Here is a 15,363-nt window from a genome sequence, read left to right as displayed (position 1 = left end):
TTTTCACCCCCCTTTGTGCCACCTAACTACAACCCTAACTGATCCCTGCCCAATCTCTCTTCATCCACACCAATCCCCCCATCCCCTTCCCCCTATTTTTACCCCCCTCCACCCCACTTTTGCGCCACCTCCGTGCGCAGCCGCCGAGCGTTGATCGGTGACGCAGTGGTGGACCACCTGCTGGTGGTTAAGTTCAAGGACAAGAGGGATGTCTTTCTCTTGACCACCATACACGGTGATGGCAGCACTGTACGGGGTACCTCTGCACAGGTCAGCAAACCTGAATGTGTGCTGGGGTACAATAAAAACATGGGGGGCGTTGATCGCTCCGATCAACTCCTCCAACCGTACAATGCTTTGAGAAAGGCCAAGGTGTGGTACAAAAAGCTGGCCGTGCACATCGTCCAATTGGCAATGCTCAACGCATTCCTGCTGTCACAATGTGCACACCACACCGATACGTCGTACCTTGAGTTCCAGGAGGTAGTGGTTAAGGCCCTGATGTTTGGCACTCTGGAAGGAGCGGGCCCCAGAACATCCGGAACTGAAGGTGCTCGTATTGTACCAGGTCAGCATTTCCCGGGGGGAGGTCCCGCAAACTGGAAAAAAAGGTAAATCGCAAAAAAGGTGCCGAGTGTGTTACAAAAACGGAATACGCAAGGACACTATTTATCAATGCGACACCTGCCCCGAAAAACCTTGCCTGTGTATGAAGGATTGCTTCAAATTGTACCACACCTCAATGCACTACTAAATTTCTTTACCGGAAACATTAGATTAGTTGGGGCACATCTAGATAAGTTCCTTGGGGGTCTAGTTTCCAAATCAATGTCACTTGTGTTTTTTTTTTACTGTTTAGGCACATCAGTGGCTCTGCAAATGGAAAATGACGCCCGCAGACCATTCCATCTATGTCTGCATTTCAAAACGTTACTCCCTTCCGACCCCGACATGTGCCTAAACAGTTTTTTCCCACATATGGGGTACCAGCGTACTCAGGACAAATTGGACAACAACTTTTGGAGTCCAATTTCTCCTGTTACCCTTGGGAAAATTTAAAATTGGGGACTAAACGATCATTTTTGTGGGCACAAAATAGGATTTCTTATTGTCACGCCTGGGCAGTATAAACTTTAGTGAAACACTTGGGGGTTCAAAGTTCTCACCACATATCTAGATAAGTTCCTTAGGGGGTCTAGTTTCCAAAATGGGGTCACTTGTGGGAGGTTTCTACTGTTTAACCACATCAGGGCCTCTGCAAACGGAACATGACGCCCGCAGACCATTCCATCAAAGTCTGCATTCCAAATCGTCACTTCTTCCCTTCTGAGCCCCGACGTGTGCCCAAAGAGTGGTTTTCTCCCACATATGGGGTACCAGCGTACTCAGGACAAATTGGAAAACAACTTTTGGGGTCCAATTTCTCCTGTTACGCTTGGGAAAATTAAAAATTGGGGACTAAACGATCATTTTTGTGGGCAGAAAATACGATTTTTTTTCACGCCAGGGCAGTATAAACTTTAGTGAAACACTTGGGGGTTCAAAGTTCTCACCACATATCTAGATAAGTTCCTTAGGGGGTCTAGTTTCCAAAATGGGGTCACTTGTGGGGGGTTTCCACTATTTGGGCACATTGGGGGCTCATCAAATGCAACATGGCGTCCAATCTCGATTCCAGCCAATTTTAGGTTGAAAAAGTCAAACTGCACTGCTTCTCTTCCAAGCCCTGCCGTGCGCCCAAACTGTGGTCCCCTACACATATAGGGTATCAGCGTACTCAGGACAAATTGGACAGCAACTTTTGGGGTCCAATTTATCCACCACACATCTAGATAAGTTCCTTAGGGGGTCTAGTTTCCAAAATGGGGTCACTTGTGGGGGGTTTTCACTGTTTGGGCACATTGGCGGCTCGTCAAACGCAACATGGCGTCCAATCTCAATTCCAGCCAATTTTAGGTTGAAAAAGTCTAACGGCACTGCTTCCCTTCCGAGCCCAGCCGTGCGCCCAAACAGTGATCCCCCCTAAATATAGGGTATCAGCGTACTCAGGACAAATTGGAGAACAACTTTTGGGGTCCAATTTCTCCTGTTACCCTTGGGAAAATTAAAAAATTGTAGCTAACAGATCATTTTTGTGACTAAAAAGTTAAATGTTAATTTTTTCCTTCCATGTTGCTTCTGCTCCTGTGAAGCGCCTGAATGGTTAATAATCTTCTTGAATGTAGTTTTGAGTTGCTTGAGGGGTGCAGTTTTTAGAATGGTGTCACTTTTGGGTATTTTCTGCCATATAGACCCCTCAAAGTGACTTCAAATGTGAGGTGGTCCCTAAAAAAATGGTTTTGTAAATTTTGTTGTAAAAATGAGAAATCGCTGGTCAGCTTTTAACCCTTACAACTTCCTAACAAAAAAAATTTTGGGGTCCAATTTCTCCTGTTACGCTTGGGAAAATTAAAAATTGGGGACTAAACGATCATTTTTGTGGGCACAAAATAGGATTTTTTTTTTCACGCCTGGGCAGTATAAACTTTAGTGAAACACTTGGGGGTTCAAAGTTCTCACCACATATCTAGATAAGTTCCTTAGGGCGTCTAGTTTCCAAAATGGGGTCACTTGTGGGGGTTTCTACTGTTTAACCACATCAGGGGCTCTGCAAACGGAGCATAACGCCCGCAGACCATTACATCAAAGTCTGCATTCCAAAGCGTCACTTCTTCCCTTCTGAGCCCCGACGTGTGCCCAAACAGTAGTTTTCTCCCACATATGGGGTACCAGCATACTCAGGACAAATTGGAAAACAACTTTTGGGGTCCAATTTCTCCTGTTACCCTTGAGAAAATTAAAAATTGGGGACTAAACAATCATTTTTGTGGGCACAAAATAGGATTTTTTTTTTCACGCCTGGGCAGTATAAACTTTAGTGAAACACTTGGGGGTTCAAAGTTCTCACCACATATCTAGATAAGTTCCTTAGGGGGTCTAGTTTCCAAAATGGGGTCACTTGTGGGGGGTTTCCACTGTTTGGGCACATTGGGGGCTCATCAAACGCAACATGGCGTCCAATCTCAATTCCAGCCAATTTTAGGTTGAAAAAGTCAAACGGCACTGCTTCCCTTCCGAGCCCAGCCGTGCGCCCAAACAGTGATCCCCCCACATATAGGGTATCAGCGTACTCAGGACAAATTGGAGAACAACTTTTGGGGTCCAATTTCTCCTGTTACCCTTGGGAAAATTAAAAAAATTGTTGCTAACAGATCATTTTTGTGACTAAAAAGTTAAATGTTAATTTTTTCCTTCCATGTTGCTTCTGCTCCTGTGAAGCGCCTGAATGGTTAATAATCTTCTTGAATGTAGTTTTGAGTTGCTTGAGGGGTGCAGTTTTTAGAATGGTGTCACTTTTGGGTATTTTCTGCCATATAGACCCCTCAAAGTGACTTCAAATGTGAGGTGGTCCCTAAAAAAATGGTTTTGTAAATTTTGTTGTAAAAATGAGAAATCGCTGATCAGCTTTTAACCCTTATAACTTCCTAACAAAAAAAATTTTTTGTTTCCAAAATTGTGCTGATGTAAAGTAGACATGTGGGAAATGTTATTTATTAACTATTTTGTGTCACGTAGCTCTCTGGTTTAACCCCTTACCTACAATTGACGTAATATTCCGTCCATGTGACCATGGACCTAATTACCATGGACGGAATATTACGTCATCGCGATCAGCGGCGCCCACGTGGTGAGCGCCGCTGATCGCGGCCGAGTGTCAGCTAATTATCATAGCTGACACCCGGCACAATGTGTCAGGGGCGGTCACGGACCGCCCCCGACACGTTAACCCCTTGCACACCGCGATCAAACGCGATCGCGGTGTACCGGGGGTTAAAGGGAAGCATCGGCAGGGAGGGGGCTCCCTCCTTGCTTCCCTGAGCCCCCCACGGCAGCGCAATGTGCAGCGCTGCTGCGGGGGACTCCCTTCCTCCAGGCCCCCGAATCCAAGATGGCGACGGGGGCCTTCGGGGGCCTGAGGAAGCTGGCTTCCTCAGTGCCTGCAAAGCGCAGGCATGAGGAAGTCTGCAGCAGTGCCTGTGACAGATCGCTGATCTGTCACAGTGATCTGTGATGTGACAGATCAGCGATCTGTCACAGGACAGTGATGTCCCACCTGGGACAAGGTAATAAAGTAAAAAAAAAAAAAAAAAAAGTGTTAAAAATAATTTAAAAAAAATCGCTAAATAAATTAGTTAAAAAAAAAAAAAATATTCCCCAATAAATCCATTTTTTGAAAATAAAAAAAAAACAAAACAATAAAAGTACACATATTTGGTATCGCCACGTCCGTAATGACCTGCCCTATAAAACTGTCCCATTAGTTAACCCCTTTAGCGAACCCCTTAAAAAATAAAAATAAAAAACGAAGCAAAAAATAATGATTTATTATCATACCACCGAACAAAAAGTGTAATAACGCGCGATCAAAAAGACGCATATAAATATCCATGGTACCGCTGAAAACGTCATCTTGTCCCGCAAAAAACGAGCCACCATACAGCATCATCCGCAAAAAAATAAAAAAGTTATAGCTCGCAGAATAAAGCGATACAAAAATAATTATTTTTTATATAAAATTGTTTTCATTGCAAAAAACCGACAAAACATAAAAAAACGACCTAAATGAGGTATCGCTGTAACCGTACTGACCCGAAGAATAAAAACGCGTTATCAATTTTACCGCACGCGGAACGGTGTAAACGCACCCCCCAAAAGAAATTCATGAAAAGCTGGTTTTTGTTCATTCTGCATCCCAAAAATCGGAATAAAAAGCGATCAAAAAATGTCACGTGCCCGAAAATGGTACCAATAAAAACGACAACTCGTCCCGCAAAAAATAAGACCTCACATGACTCGGTGGGTCAAAATACGGAAAAATTATAGCTCACAATATGTGGTGATGCAAAAACTATTTTTACAATAAAAAGTGTCTTTTAGCGTGCGACAGCCGCCAAACATAAAAACCGCCATAAATAGTAAATCAAACCCCCCGATATCACCCCCTTAGTTAGGGAAAAATAATAAAACTAAAAGAAAATGTATTTATTTCCATTTTCCCGCTAGGGTTAGGGTAGGGTTAGGGCTAGGGTTAGGGCTAGGGTTAGGGCTAGGGTTAGGGCTAGGGTTAAGGCTAGGGTTAGGGTTAGGGCTAGGGTTAGGGCTAGGGTTAGGGTTAGGGTTAGGGCTAGGGCTCAGATTAGGGTTAGGGGTGTGTTGAGGTTAGGGTTGGAGTTATAATTGGGGGTTTCCACTGTTTGGGCACATCAGGTGCTCTCCAAAGGCAACATGGCGTCTGATCTCAATTCCAGCCAATTCTGCGTTGAAAAAGTCAAATGGTGCTCCTTCCCTTCCAAGCTCTGCCATGTGCCCAAACAGTGTTTTACCCCCACATGTAGGGTATCAGCCTACTCAGGACAAATTACAAAACAACTTTTGGGGTCCAATTTCTCCTGTTACCCTTAGGAAAATAAAAAATTGGGGGCAAAAATATAATTTTGCGGAAAAAAATGTTTTTTTTATTTTCACGCCCAGGCGTTATAAACTTCTGTGAAGCACTTGGGGGTTCAAAGTGCTCTCCACACATCTAGATAAGCTCCGTGGGGGGTCTAGTTTCCAAAATGGGGTCACTTGTGGGGAGTTTCAATAGTTTAGGTACATCAGGGGCTCTCCAAATGCACATGACACCCGCATACCAATCCATCAAAGTCTGCATTCCAAAACGTCACTACTTCCCTTCCGAGCCCCGACGTGTGCCCATACAGTAGTTTTCTCCCACATATGAGATATCAGCGTACTCAGGACAAATTGGACAACAACTTTTGGGGTCCAATTTCTCCTGTTACCCTTAGGAAAATAAAAAATTGGGGGCAAAAATATAATTTTGCGGAAAAAAATGTTTTTTTTATTTTCACGCCCAGGCGTTATAAACTTCTGTGAAGCACTTGGGGGTTCAAAGTGCTCTCCACACATCTAGATAAGCTCCGTGGGGGGTCTAGTTTCCAAAATGGGGTCACTTGTGGGGAGTTTCAATAGTTTAGGTACATCAGGGGCTCTCCAAATGCACATGACACCCGCATACCAATCCATCAAAGTCTGCATTCCAAAACGTCACTACTTCCCTTCCGAGCCCCGACGTGTGCCCATACAGTAGTTTTCTCCCACATATGAGATATCAGCGTACTCAGGACAAATTGGACAACAACTTTTGGGGTCCAATTTCTCCTGTTACCCTTGGGAAAATAAAAAAAAATGGGGACTAAAAGATGATGTTTGTTGAAAAAATACGATATTTTTATTTTCACGCCCGGTCGTTATAAACTTCTGTGAAGCACTGGGGGGTTCAAAGTGCTCACCACACATCTAGATAAGTTCATTAGGGGGTCTAGTTTCCAAAATGGGGTCACTTGTGGGGGGTTTCCACTGTTTAGGTACATCAGGGGCTCTCCAAACGCAACATGACACCCGCAGACCATTCCATCAAAGTCTGCATTCCAAAACGTCACTACTTCCCTTCCGAGCCCCGACGTGTGCCCATACAGTAGTTTTCTCCCACATATGAGGTATCAGCGTACTCAGGACAAATTGGACAACAACTTTTGGGGTCCAATTTCTCCTGTTACCCTTGGGAAAATAAAAAAATGGGGACTAAAAGATCATGTTTGTGGAAAAAATACGATTTTTTTATTTTCACGCCCGGTCGTTATAAACTTCTGTGAAGCACTGGGGGGTTCAAAGTGCTCACCACACATCTAGATAAGTTCATTAGGGGGTCTAGTTTCCAAAATGGGGTCACTTGTGGGGGGTTTCCACTGTTTAGGTACATCAGGGGCTCTCCAAACGCAACATGACACCCGCAGATCATTCCATCAAAGTCTGCATTCCAAAACGTCACTACTTCCCTTCCGAGCCCTGACGTGTGCCCATACAGTAGTTTTCTCCCACATATGAGGTATCAGCGTACTCAGCACAAATTGGACAACAACTTTTGGGGTCCAATTTCTCCTGTTACCCTTGGGAAAATAAAAAAATGGGGACTAAAAGATCATGTTTGTGGAAAAAATACGATTTTTTTTATTTTCACGCCCGGACGTTATAAACTTCAGTGAAGCACTGGGGGGTTCAAAGTGCTCACCACACATCTAGATAAGTTCCTTGAGGGGTCTAGTTTCCAAAATGGTGTCATTTGTGGGGGGTTTCTACTGTTTTGGTACATCAGGGGCTTTCCTAATGCGACATGGTGTCCGATCTCAATTCCAGCCAAAAACGTCAAATGGCGCTGCTTCCCTTCCGAGCTCTGCCATACGCCCAAATAGTGGTTTACACCCACATGTGGGGTATCAGCGTACTCAGGATAAATTGCACAATATCTTTTAGGGTCCTGTTACTTTTGGAAAAATAAGAATTGAGGGTGAAAAGATCATTTTTGTGGAAAAAATATGATTTTTTAATTGTACTGCTGTACGTTATAAACTTCTGTGAAGCCCTTGGGGGTTCAAAGTTCTCACCACACATCTAGATAAGTTCCTTGGGGGGTCTAGATTCCAAAATGGTGTCATTTGTGGGGGGTTTCCACTGTTTTGGTACATCAGGGGTTTTCCAATCGCGACATGGTGTCCGATCTCAATTCTAGCCAAAAACGTCAAATGGCGCTGCTTCCCTTCCGAGCTCTGCTATGCGCCCAAATAGTCATTTACACCCACATATGGGGTATCAGCGTACTCAGGACAAATTGCACAATAACTTTTAGGGTCCTGTTACCCTTGGAAAAATAAAAATTGTGGGTGAAAAGATCATTTTTGTGGAAAAAATATGATTTTTTAATTGTACCGCTGTACGTTATAAACTTCTGTGAAGCCCTTGTGGGTTCAAAGTTCTCACCACATATCTAGATAAGTTCCTTGGGGGGTCTAGTTTCCAAAATGGGGTCACTTGGGGGGGTTTCCACTGTTTAGGTACATCAGGGGCTCGCCAAACGTGACATGGCGTCCGATCTGAATTCCAGCCAATTTTGCATTGAAAAAGTCAAACGGCGCTCCTTCCATTCTGAGCTCTGCCATGCGCCGAAACAGTGGTTCCCCCCCACATATCAGGTATCAGCGTAGTCAGGACAAATTGCACAATAACTTTTGCAGTCCAATTTCTCCTGTTACCCTTGGTAAAATAAAGAAAATTGAACCTGAAGTATTTTTTTTGTGAAAAAAAGTTAAATGTTCATTTTTTTTTTAATATTCAAAAAATTCCTGTGACGCACCTAAAGGGTTAATAAACTTCTTGAATGTGGTTTTAAGCACCTTGAGGGGTGCAGTTTTTAGAATGGTGTCACTTTTGGGTATTTTCTATCATATAGACCCCTCAAAGTGGCTTCAAATGTGAAGTGGTCCCTAAAAATAAAATGGTGTTGCAAAAATGAGAAATCGCTGGTCAATTTTTAACCCTTATAACTTCCTAGCAAAAAAAAATTTTGGTTGCAAAATTGTGCTGATGTAAAGTAAACATGTGGGAAATGTTATGTATTAAGTTTTTTGTGTGCCGTATCGCTGTGATTTAAGGGCATAAAAATTCAAAGTTGGAAAATTGCGAAATTTTCAAAATTTTCGCCAAATTTCCGTTTTTTTCACAAATAAACGCAAGTTATTTGAATGCAATTTTACCACTAACATGAAGTACAATGTGTCACGAGAAAACAATGTCAGAATCACCAGGATCCATGAAAGCGTTCCAGAGTTATGACCTCATAAAGGTACAGTGGTCAGAATTGTAAAAATTGGCCCGGTAGTTAACGTGCAAACCACCCTTGGTAGTGAAGGGGTTAAGGACATAAAGATTCAAAGTTTGAAAATCGCAAAATTTTCTAAATTTTTGCCATATTTCTGTTTTTTTTTCATAAATAAACGCAAGTCATAGTGAAGAATTGTTATCACTAAAGTGAAGTACAATATGTCACGAGAAAACAATGTCAGAATCGCCTAGATCCGTTGAAGCGTTCCAGAGTTATTACCTCATAAAGGGACAGTGGTCAGAATTGTAAAAATTGGCCCGGGAGTTAACGTGCAAACCACCCTTGGTAGTGAAAGGGTTAAACTTTATTTTTTAACTACCTCCCCTCCCTGCGCCCTCATTCTATTGAGTGATCCTATAGTAAAACTTAATAAAATAATTTTTTTTTATAATTTTGCTTTTTTTTAGCTTTTTGGTTCTTCGGAGACTCCGTACTATTGTGACATCACAAGCCGTCTCTAGCGTTGTCGGCCATTTTTTTGGGGCCAGGTTTCCAGTGATACTACCGGCCAGAGCGCTTCTGGCTTCACAGGTGCAGTTCCCGCACCACAGAGAGATTCATTGATCTATAAAGCACACTCTGCTTCTATATATGAGCCGGGTATTCTCAGCAGTAGCACTGTTATTCCGATGGTGCGACTACATGGTATGTAACCCTTTCCTTGGACTTCAACCAACCTGTACCGTTATATACATTGTATGTTAACCATCACTCACAGTCTAACGCCACTCAGTGGGCATTTAGCAGTTTTTATATTTATCAATTACCTGCATAGGCAATAGTGCGACAGACTAATAATTATATTTCATTTTTTCCTTTGGTCCACAATTTGGGTTTATTACACAGAATCTAAGGTCTGTCTGCAGCATATTACTTCCCCACTCCACTATCTCTATTTCCATTGTGTAGTCACCGGTGTTCTTCGTATTTCATTTGAAAATAAGTATTTGACACTGCCAATTTTGCAAGTTTTCCCACCTACAAAGAATGGAGAAGTCTGCAATTGTTTTTGTAGGTACACTTCACCTGTGAGAGACAGAATCTAAAATACAATCCAGAAAATCGAATTGTGTGATTTTTACATAATAAATTTGCATTTTATTGCATGAAATAAGTATTTGATACAATAGAAAAACAGAACTTAATATTTGGTACAGAAATCTTTGTTTGCAATTACAGAGGTCAGATGTCTCCTGTAGTTCTTGACCAAGTCTGCACACACTGTAGCAGGGATTTTGGCCCACTCCTCCATACAGATCTTCTCCAGATCTTTCAGGTTTCGGGAGTTGTTGACTAAAATCCCGCAATACATGACTCCATCCCTCCTCCCTTCAATATGGTACAGTCGTGTTGTACCCTTTGCAGAACAGCACCCCCAAAGTATGATGTTTCCACCACTATACTTTACTATGCTGATTCTTGACCTTTCCCAGAATCATCCTAACCCCATGATGCGAGATCCTGCATGGAGCCCCAGACCAAGTAAGATTGACAGTCATCTTGTGTTCCTTCCATTTTCTAATAATCGCGCCACCAGTTGTTGCCTTCCCACCAAGCTGCTTGCCTAATGTACTGTAGCCCATCCCAGCCTTGTGCAAGTCCACAATTTTGTCACTGATGTCCTTAGACAGCTCTTTGGTCTTAAGGTACTGTCACACTTAGCGATGCACCAGCGATCCCGACCAGCGATATGACGCGGTCAGGATTGCTGGTGCATCGCTAAGTGGTCACTAGTGAGCTGCCACACAGGCAGATCTCACCAGCGACATCGCTGGGGAGGGGGTTGCTACTTACCCGTCAGACGAGGCGATCCTGACGTCCTCCCGCCCGCGTCCACACGTCGCTCGTCGGCGCCACAGGAAGCACAGCAGGAAGCTGACAACGAGAAACGGCCCAGGACGTTCTCGCGCGATCAGCGATAATCAGCGGGGGAGCGGGTCGGAGGTAAGTATCAGACTTAGCGATATCGCAAGCAATATCGCTATAACGTCACAAAAACCAGTGACGTTATAGCGATATTGCTAGCGATATCGCTTAGTGTGACAGGCCTTTTAGCCATGGTGGAGAGGGTGAAGTCATGTATTGCGAGATTTTAGTCAACAACCGCCTTCTCCCAGTAAGAGCATTAAAGATGGGTCATGGCTGGGTCTTCCAGCATGAGAATGACTCAAAACACCTAGCCAGGGCAACTAAGGAGTGGCTCCGTAAGAAGCATTTTGAGGTCCTGGAATGGCCTGGGAAGCCGAAACTCAATGTTGCCACCGACAGCCCCGAAACATGAAAGATCTGAAGAAGATCTGTATGGAGGAGTGAGCCCAAATCCCTGCTGCAGTGTGTGCAAACATGGTGAAGAACTACAGGAAATGTCTGACCTCTGTAATTACAAAGAATTCTGTACCAAGTATTAAAGTTCTGTTTTTCTATTGCATCAAATACTTATTTCATGCAATAAAATGCCAATTAATTATGTAAAATTCATACAATGTTATTTTCTGGATTTTTTTACATTCTGTCTCTCACAGTTGAAGTGTACCTACAATAAAAATTACAGACCTCTCCATTCTTTGTAGGCAGTCGGCAATGTTTCGAATACTTATTTTCCCCACTGTATGTAGTAAAGAAAGTAAAGCAAAACTTGGTGACAAAGTCTACATCAGGGCCATATACACGTCTTGTGTTTGCAATTATTATAGCCATTATGCCTGAGGGCAAAGTCTAGTCCTTTTTTTTCTTTTTTCAGATTTTATTTAAATCTAGTAAATGTATTAACTGAGACACATAAACATGCAGATCCCATCTGACACCCATCTGCAGATTACAAGATGCCTCACTAGTTTTTAAAGTAAAGGCCCCTTTACACGTATCAATGTTCCAGCGATCCCACCAACGATCCGACGTGGATGGGATCGCTGGGACATAGCTGATCGCTGGTGAGCTGTCACATAGACAGCCCCACCAGCGATCAGGACCAGCGAGCAAGCTGGTATCCATGGTGAACAGCGGGTATCTAAGAGCTGCGCGGCTCTTAGATACCTGCTGTTTACATTGGAAGCCAGCGTCCAGCATCGCTGATCGTTGGTTTCTCGCTGCCACATGCGCGCTGACCAACGATCAAAAAATGGCCCAGGACGTTTGAGCGCGATCAGTGATACCCGGCAGGGGGGCCGGTCGCTGATACATGTCACACACAGAGATATCGCTGGCAAGATCCCTGTGGCGTCCCAAAATCAGTGATCTCGCTGGCGATATCGCTGTGTGTGACGGGGCCTTTAGTCTACATGAACTCTCCTACAGAGATGTGTCCATGGGCATTTGATAATGTAAGGGTGGTTTCACATTAGCACTTTTTAAGCGCACGCACGGCCGGGGGTAGCTCCGCCCCCGAGCCAGCTCTCTGCCCGGCGTGCCCGCCCCTTGCTTGTAGCGCCACCTCCTAGCGCACAGCGGCGCCTGCGATCGGCGCACCCTATCTTTAGCATAGGGTGCGCAGATCGTGCGCAGGCCGTGCGCTAGTTGCGCTTTGACCTGCGCTGCGCACTGTTGACGGTGCGCCGTGCGCGCCAAAATCCGAAAAGTTTGATTTTGGCGCGCACGGCGCACCGTCAAAAGTGCGCAGCGCAGGTCAAAGCGCAACTAGCGCACGGCCTGCGCATGATCTGCGCACCCTATGCTAAAGATAGGGTGCGCCGATCTCAGGCGCCGCTGTGCGCTAGGAGGCGGCGCTACAAGCAAGGGGCGGGCACGCCGGGCAGAGAGCCGGCTCGGGGGCGGAGCTACCCCCGGCCGTGCGTGCGCTTAAAAAGCGCTAATGTGAAACCACCCTAACTTGGTAAATGTCCAAAGCGAACCACTCTGCCATTGACGAAGTTATAATTCAGTCTACTGGCACTAATGCTATAGCAGAATTTGTGTCATTAAAAAAGTATGTCTACACTTAGCAGTGAAACCCCTAAGTTAAAGGGTTTTTGAATTCCAGAAAACTCTTGTCCACAGGCACAATTTGCTGAAAAAACAAACTGTGCTTACTCACCCTCCTTGGGTCCAGCTCTGAGTCTCCACCACTGCTCCCAGTATCTGTTATTGTCTGCAGATCTGACACCATATCAGCAGCGGAGGCAACCAATTCATGAGCTCATTGGCTCCGAGAGGCTCCACGCCTTAAGTAGGGCCAATGAGCTCACTGATTGGCTGCATTGTAGTAAACATAAAATGAATAACACAAAAATGAGCTTTACCCACCCTCCTCAGGTCCAATCTCCAACACTGCTCACAATGTTTGTTATTGGATACAAATCTGCTGCCACAGGGTCTCTCTTGCTTCCATAACCCTTTTAAAGAGCCTTTCCACAAGACTTAGAATTTACAGGCAAACCAGAATCGTTTCCAAAAGTAAAAGACCCTTTTGGAAAAGATTCTAGTTTGCCTTTATATTCTATGCCATGTGGTGAGGATCTTTAAAGGGTTAATATTGACTTGCAGTATACCTACAGGATAGGTGATAACTTGTTGATCAGTGAGGGACCCACTTTTGGAACCCACACCGATCGGCAGAATTGGGAACCTTTATCCTTGCCTGTTCTTCCATTCATTATATATGGGAATGCCAAAGCACTGCACTTGGCTTTTTCTGGCACCCCCCGTAAATAAAAAATAGAGTGGCTGTCGAGTATCCAAACTGCTGTGCCATTTTGTAATTGGGTTAAAGTTCCCCATCTGGGTTATAAGTTCCTTGATCTCCTGCTCGGTGCGGGTCCAGACAGTGGGACATCCGGTGATCACTAGTTTTCACTGGACAAGCCCTTTAATATACTGCCATGGGTGTTTCACAACACTGCCATAACTAGAGGAGCATTCTATATTATTATTAGAAGCATAATAACAATGTTTAGTTACATTTAGTAAAACAATTGTATGAAATCCTTATATTTTATACATTAGACTCCTGGACTATGCTCTTTGCCGGTGGTTGTGCCGGTACAGCAGGATGGGCAGCCGCAAACCCAATGGATGTAATAAAGAGCCGCTTGCAGATGGATGGGATGAAATGTGTCCAATATCGGGGTATACTTGACTGTACTTACAAGAGCATAAAACAAGAAGGGCTCCGAGTGCTGTGTAAAGGACTCACCGTAAACAGCCTTCGCGCCTTTCCTGTTAACGCAGTCACTTTTCTAAGTTATGAAAAGTTACTAGAGAACTTTCGATAAATTTGACGCCAACTATAGTTAGTTTAAGCCAATAGTTTTTGTCATCTGTTACGACACAAGCAAAATGACCTAAAATCCTCCAGGACTCAACCAGAGATCTTTAAAGGAAAACAACAAAACATACAAACAAAAAAAGATCAGAAAGAAATATGTAGAGTTGAATTACCTACAGTTTCACTGTCCAATATGCTTGTATATTACTGGAAAGCCTTGAAAGATCCAACACCCTTCCCCCCGAAAATATGGCAATTGGGACCAGCAAAATTTCCAATCATTTTGGGATTAGTGCACTAGAACAACTGGATCTATCAGGATTCCCTTTTTGTGATGATGTGCGTTCTAAAATAATTCCGACTTCTACAGAGAAATCAGAAAATACGACAGCCAATGTGCAACCAAACAGATGTTATCCCAGAGTTACAAAACCATGACTATAATTCTATCCAAACAATCCAACAAAGCAGATAACTTATGCCAGAAAGATCAGATTTTGGTCTTAAATGTTTATTCTTATGTTTGTCTTCGATAGCGTTTGAGTCTGTATCGCTCAAGGATGTTTACATGCAGAAATTAAGTCACAATTTCAACAATTCCGACCGTTCAGAAGGATGATCATAGCGCAAATGCAATTCATCAATTAATTATACCGCCTTTTCCTTCATTGCTGGTTATCTGTGTATTAAAATTATCACATTTTGAACTGTAACATATACAATCATGGCAGAAAGTGTTGGCGCCCTTGAAATTGTTCCAGAAAATGAAGTATTTCTCTCGAAAAATGGCCCACTCCTGTTACTTGCCACAGGTGAATTTGACGAGCATCGCATACTCGTTGTTGTGAGTTCATTTTATGGTCTACCAGTTGTGAGTTCTCCTTCCAGGCTCCCTCTGGTGGTAACAGGAGGTAGTGAGGCTGATTTAATCAGTGGAGATCTGCCACCTGATAAGGAGGATGACCATTGGACCTCAGGAATCTCAGACTGGATTTAAGACAGCCAACGCCCTATTCTGGTGCTGGTGATTCCTTCTGGCTTGTCGGGTCTTGGTTCTCAGCTCTGTTCCAGTCAGCTCAAGCTAAGTTTTTCTGCTAATGTTCACACTTGATTTTGTTGGTCTAATCAGTTTTTTGTGTGGTCAGCCAGACCCGGCTGGGGCTGTGCTGAATTTCCACTCTTATTTATCTGTATTTGCTGATTTTCTTTTTTGTCCCTTATTAGATTGGCCTCTTTTTGCTCTGTCTCAGAATATTTCAGAGTGCTGATATAGTGGGAGAAGTCTAGTGACTTCAGGGTTCATTTTGTTATCAGAAGTGTTGGACATTATTTTTGTAGGGTTTTG

At 43.7% G+C, this 15,363-nt stretch overlaps 1 protein-coding gene across 1 annotated transcript in view; it reads left to right on the top strand.

Annotated features, from left to right (window-relative positions):
• Nucleotides 1–14,052, top strand: part of SLC25A45 (solute carrier family 25 member 45) — a 46,162-nt gene extending 32,110 nt beyond the window's left edge. Inside the window, exon 7 of the mRNA XM_073554441.1 lies at nt 13,757–14,052. Within this exon, the coding sequence (XP_073410542.1) occupies nt 13,757–14,025 (269 nt within the window). The 3' untranslated portion in view covers nt 14,026–14,052. The remainder of the gene's footprint in view (nt 1–13,756) is intronic.
• The last annotated feature ends 1,311 nt before the right edge of the window (nt 14,053–15,363 follow it).

Source organism: Dendrobates tinctorius, unplaced genomic scaffold (assembly GCF_039654945.1).
Source record: "Dendrobates tinctorius isolate UK_male_01 unplaced genomic scaffold, ASM3965494v1 ptg000211l, whole genome shotgun sequence".
NCBI lineage: Eukaryota > Metazoa > Chordata > Amphibia > Anura > Dendrobatidae > Dendrobates > Dendrobates tinctorius.
This window is presented reverse-complemented; position numbering and strand designations above follow the sequence as displayed.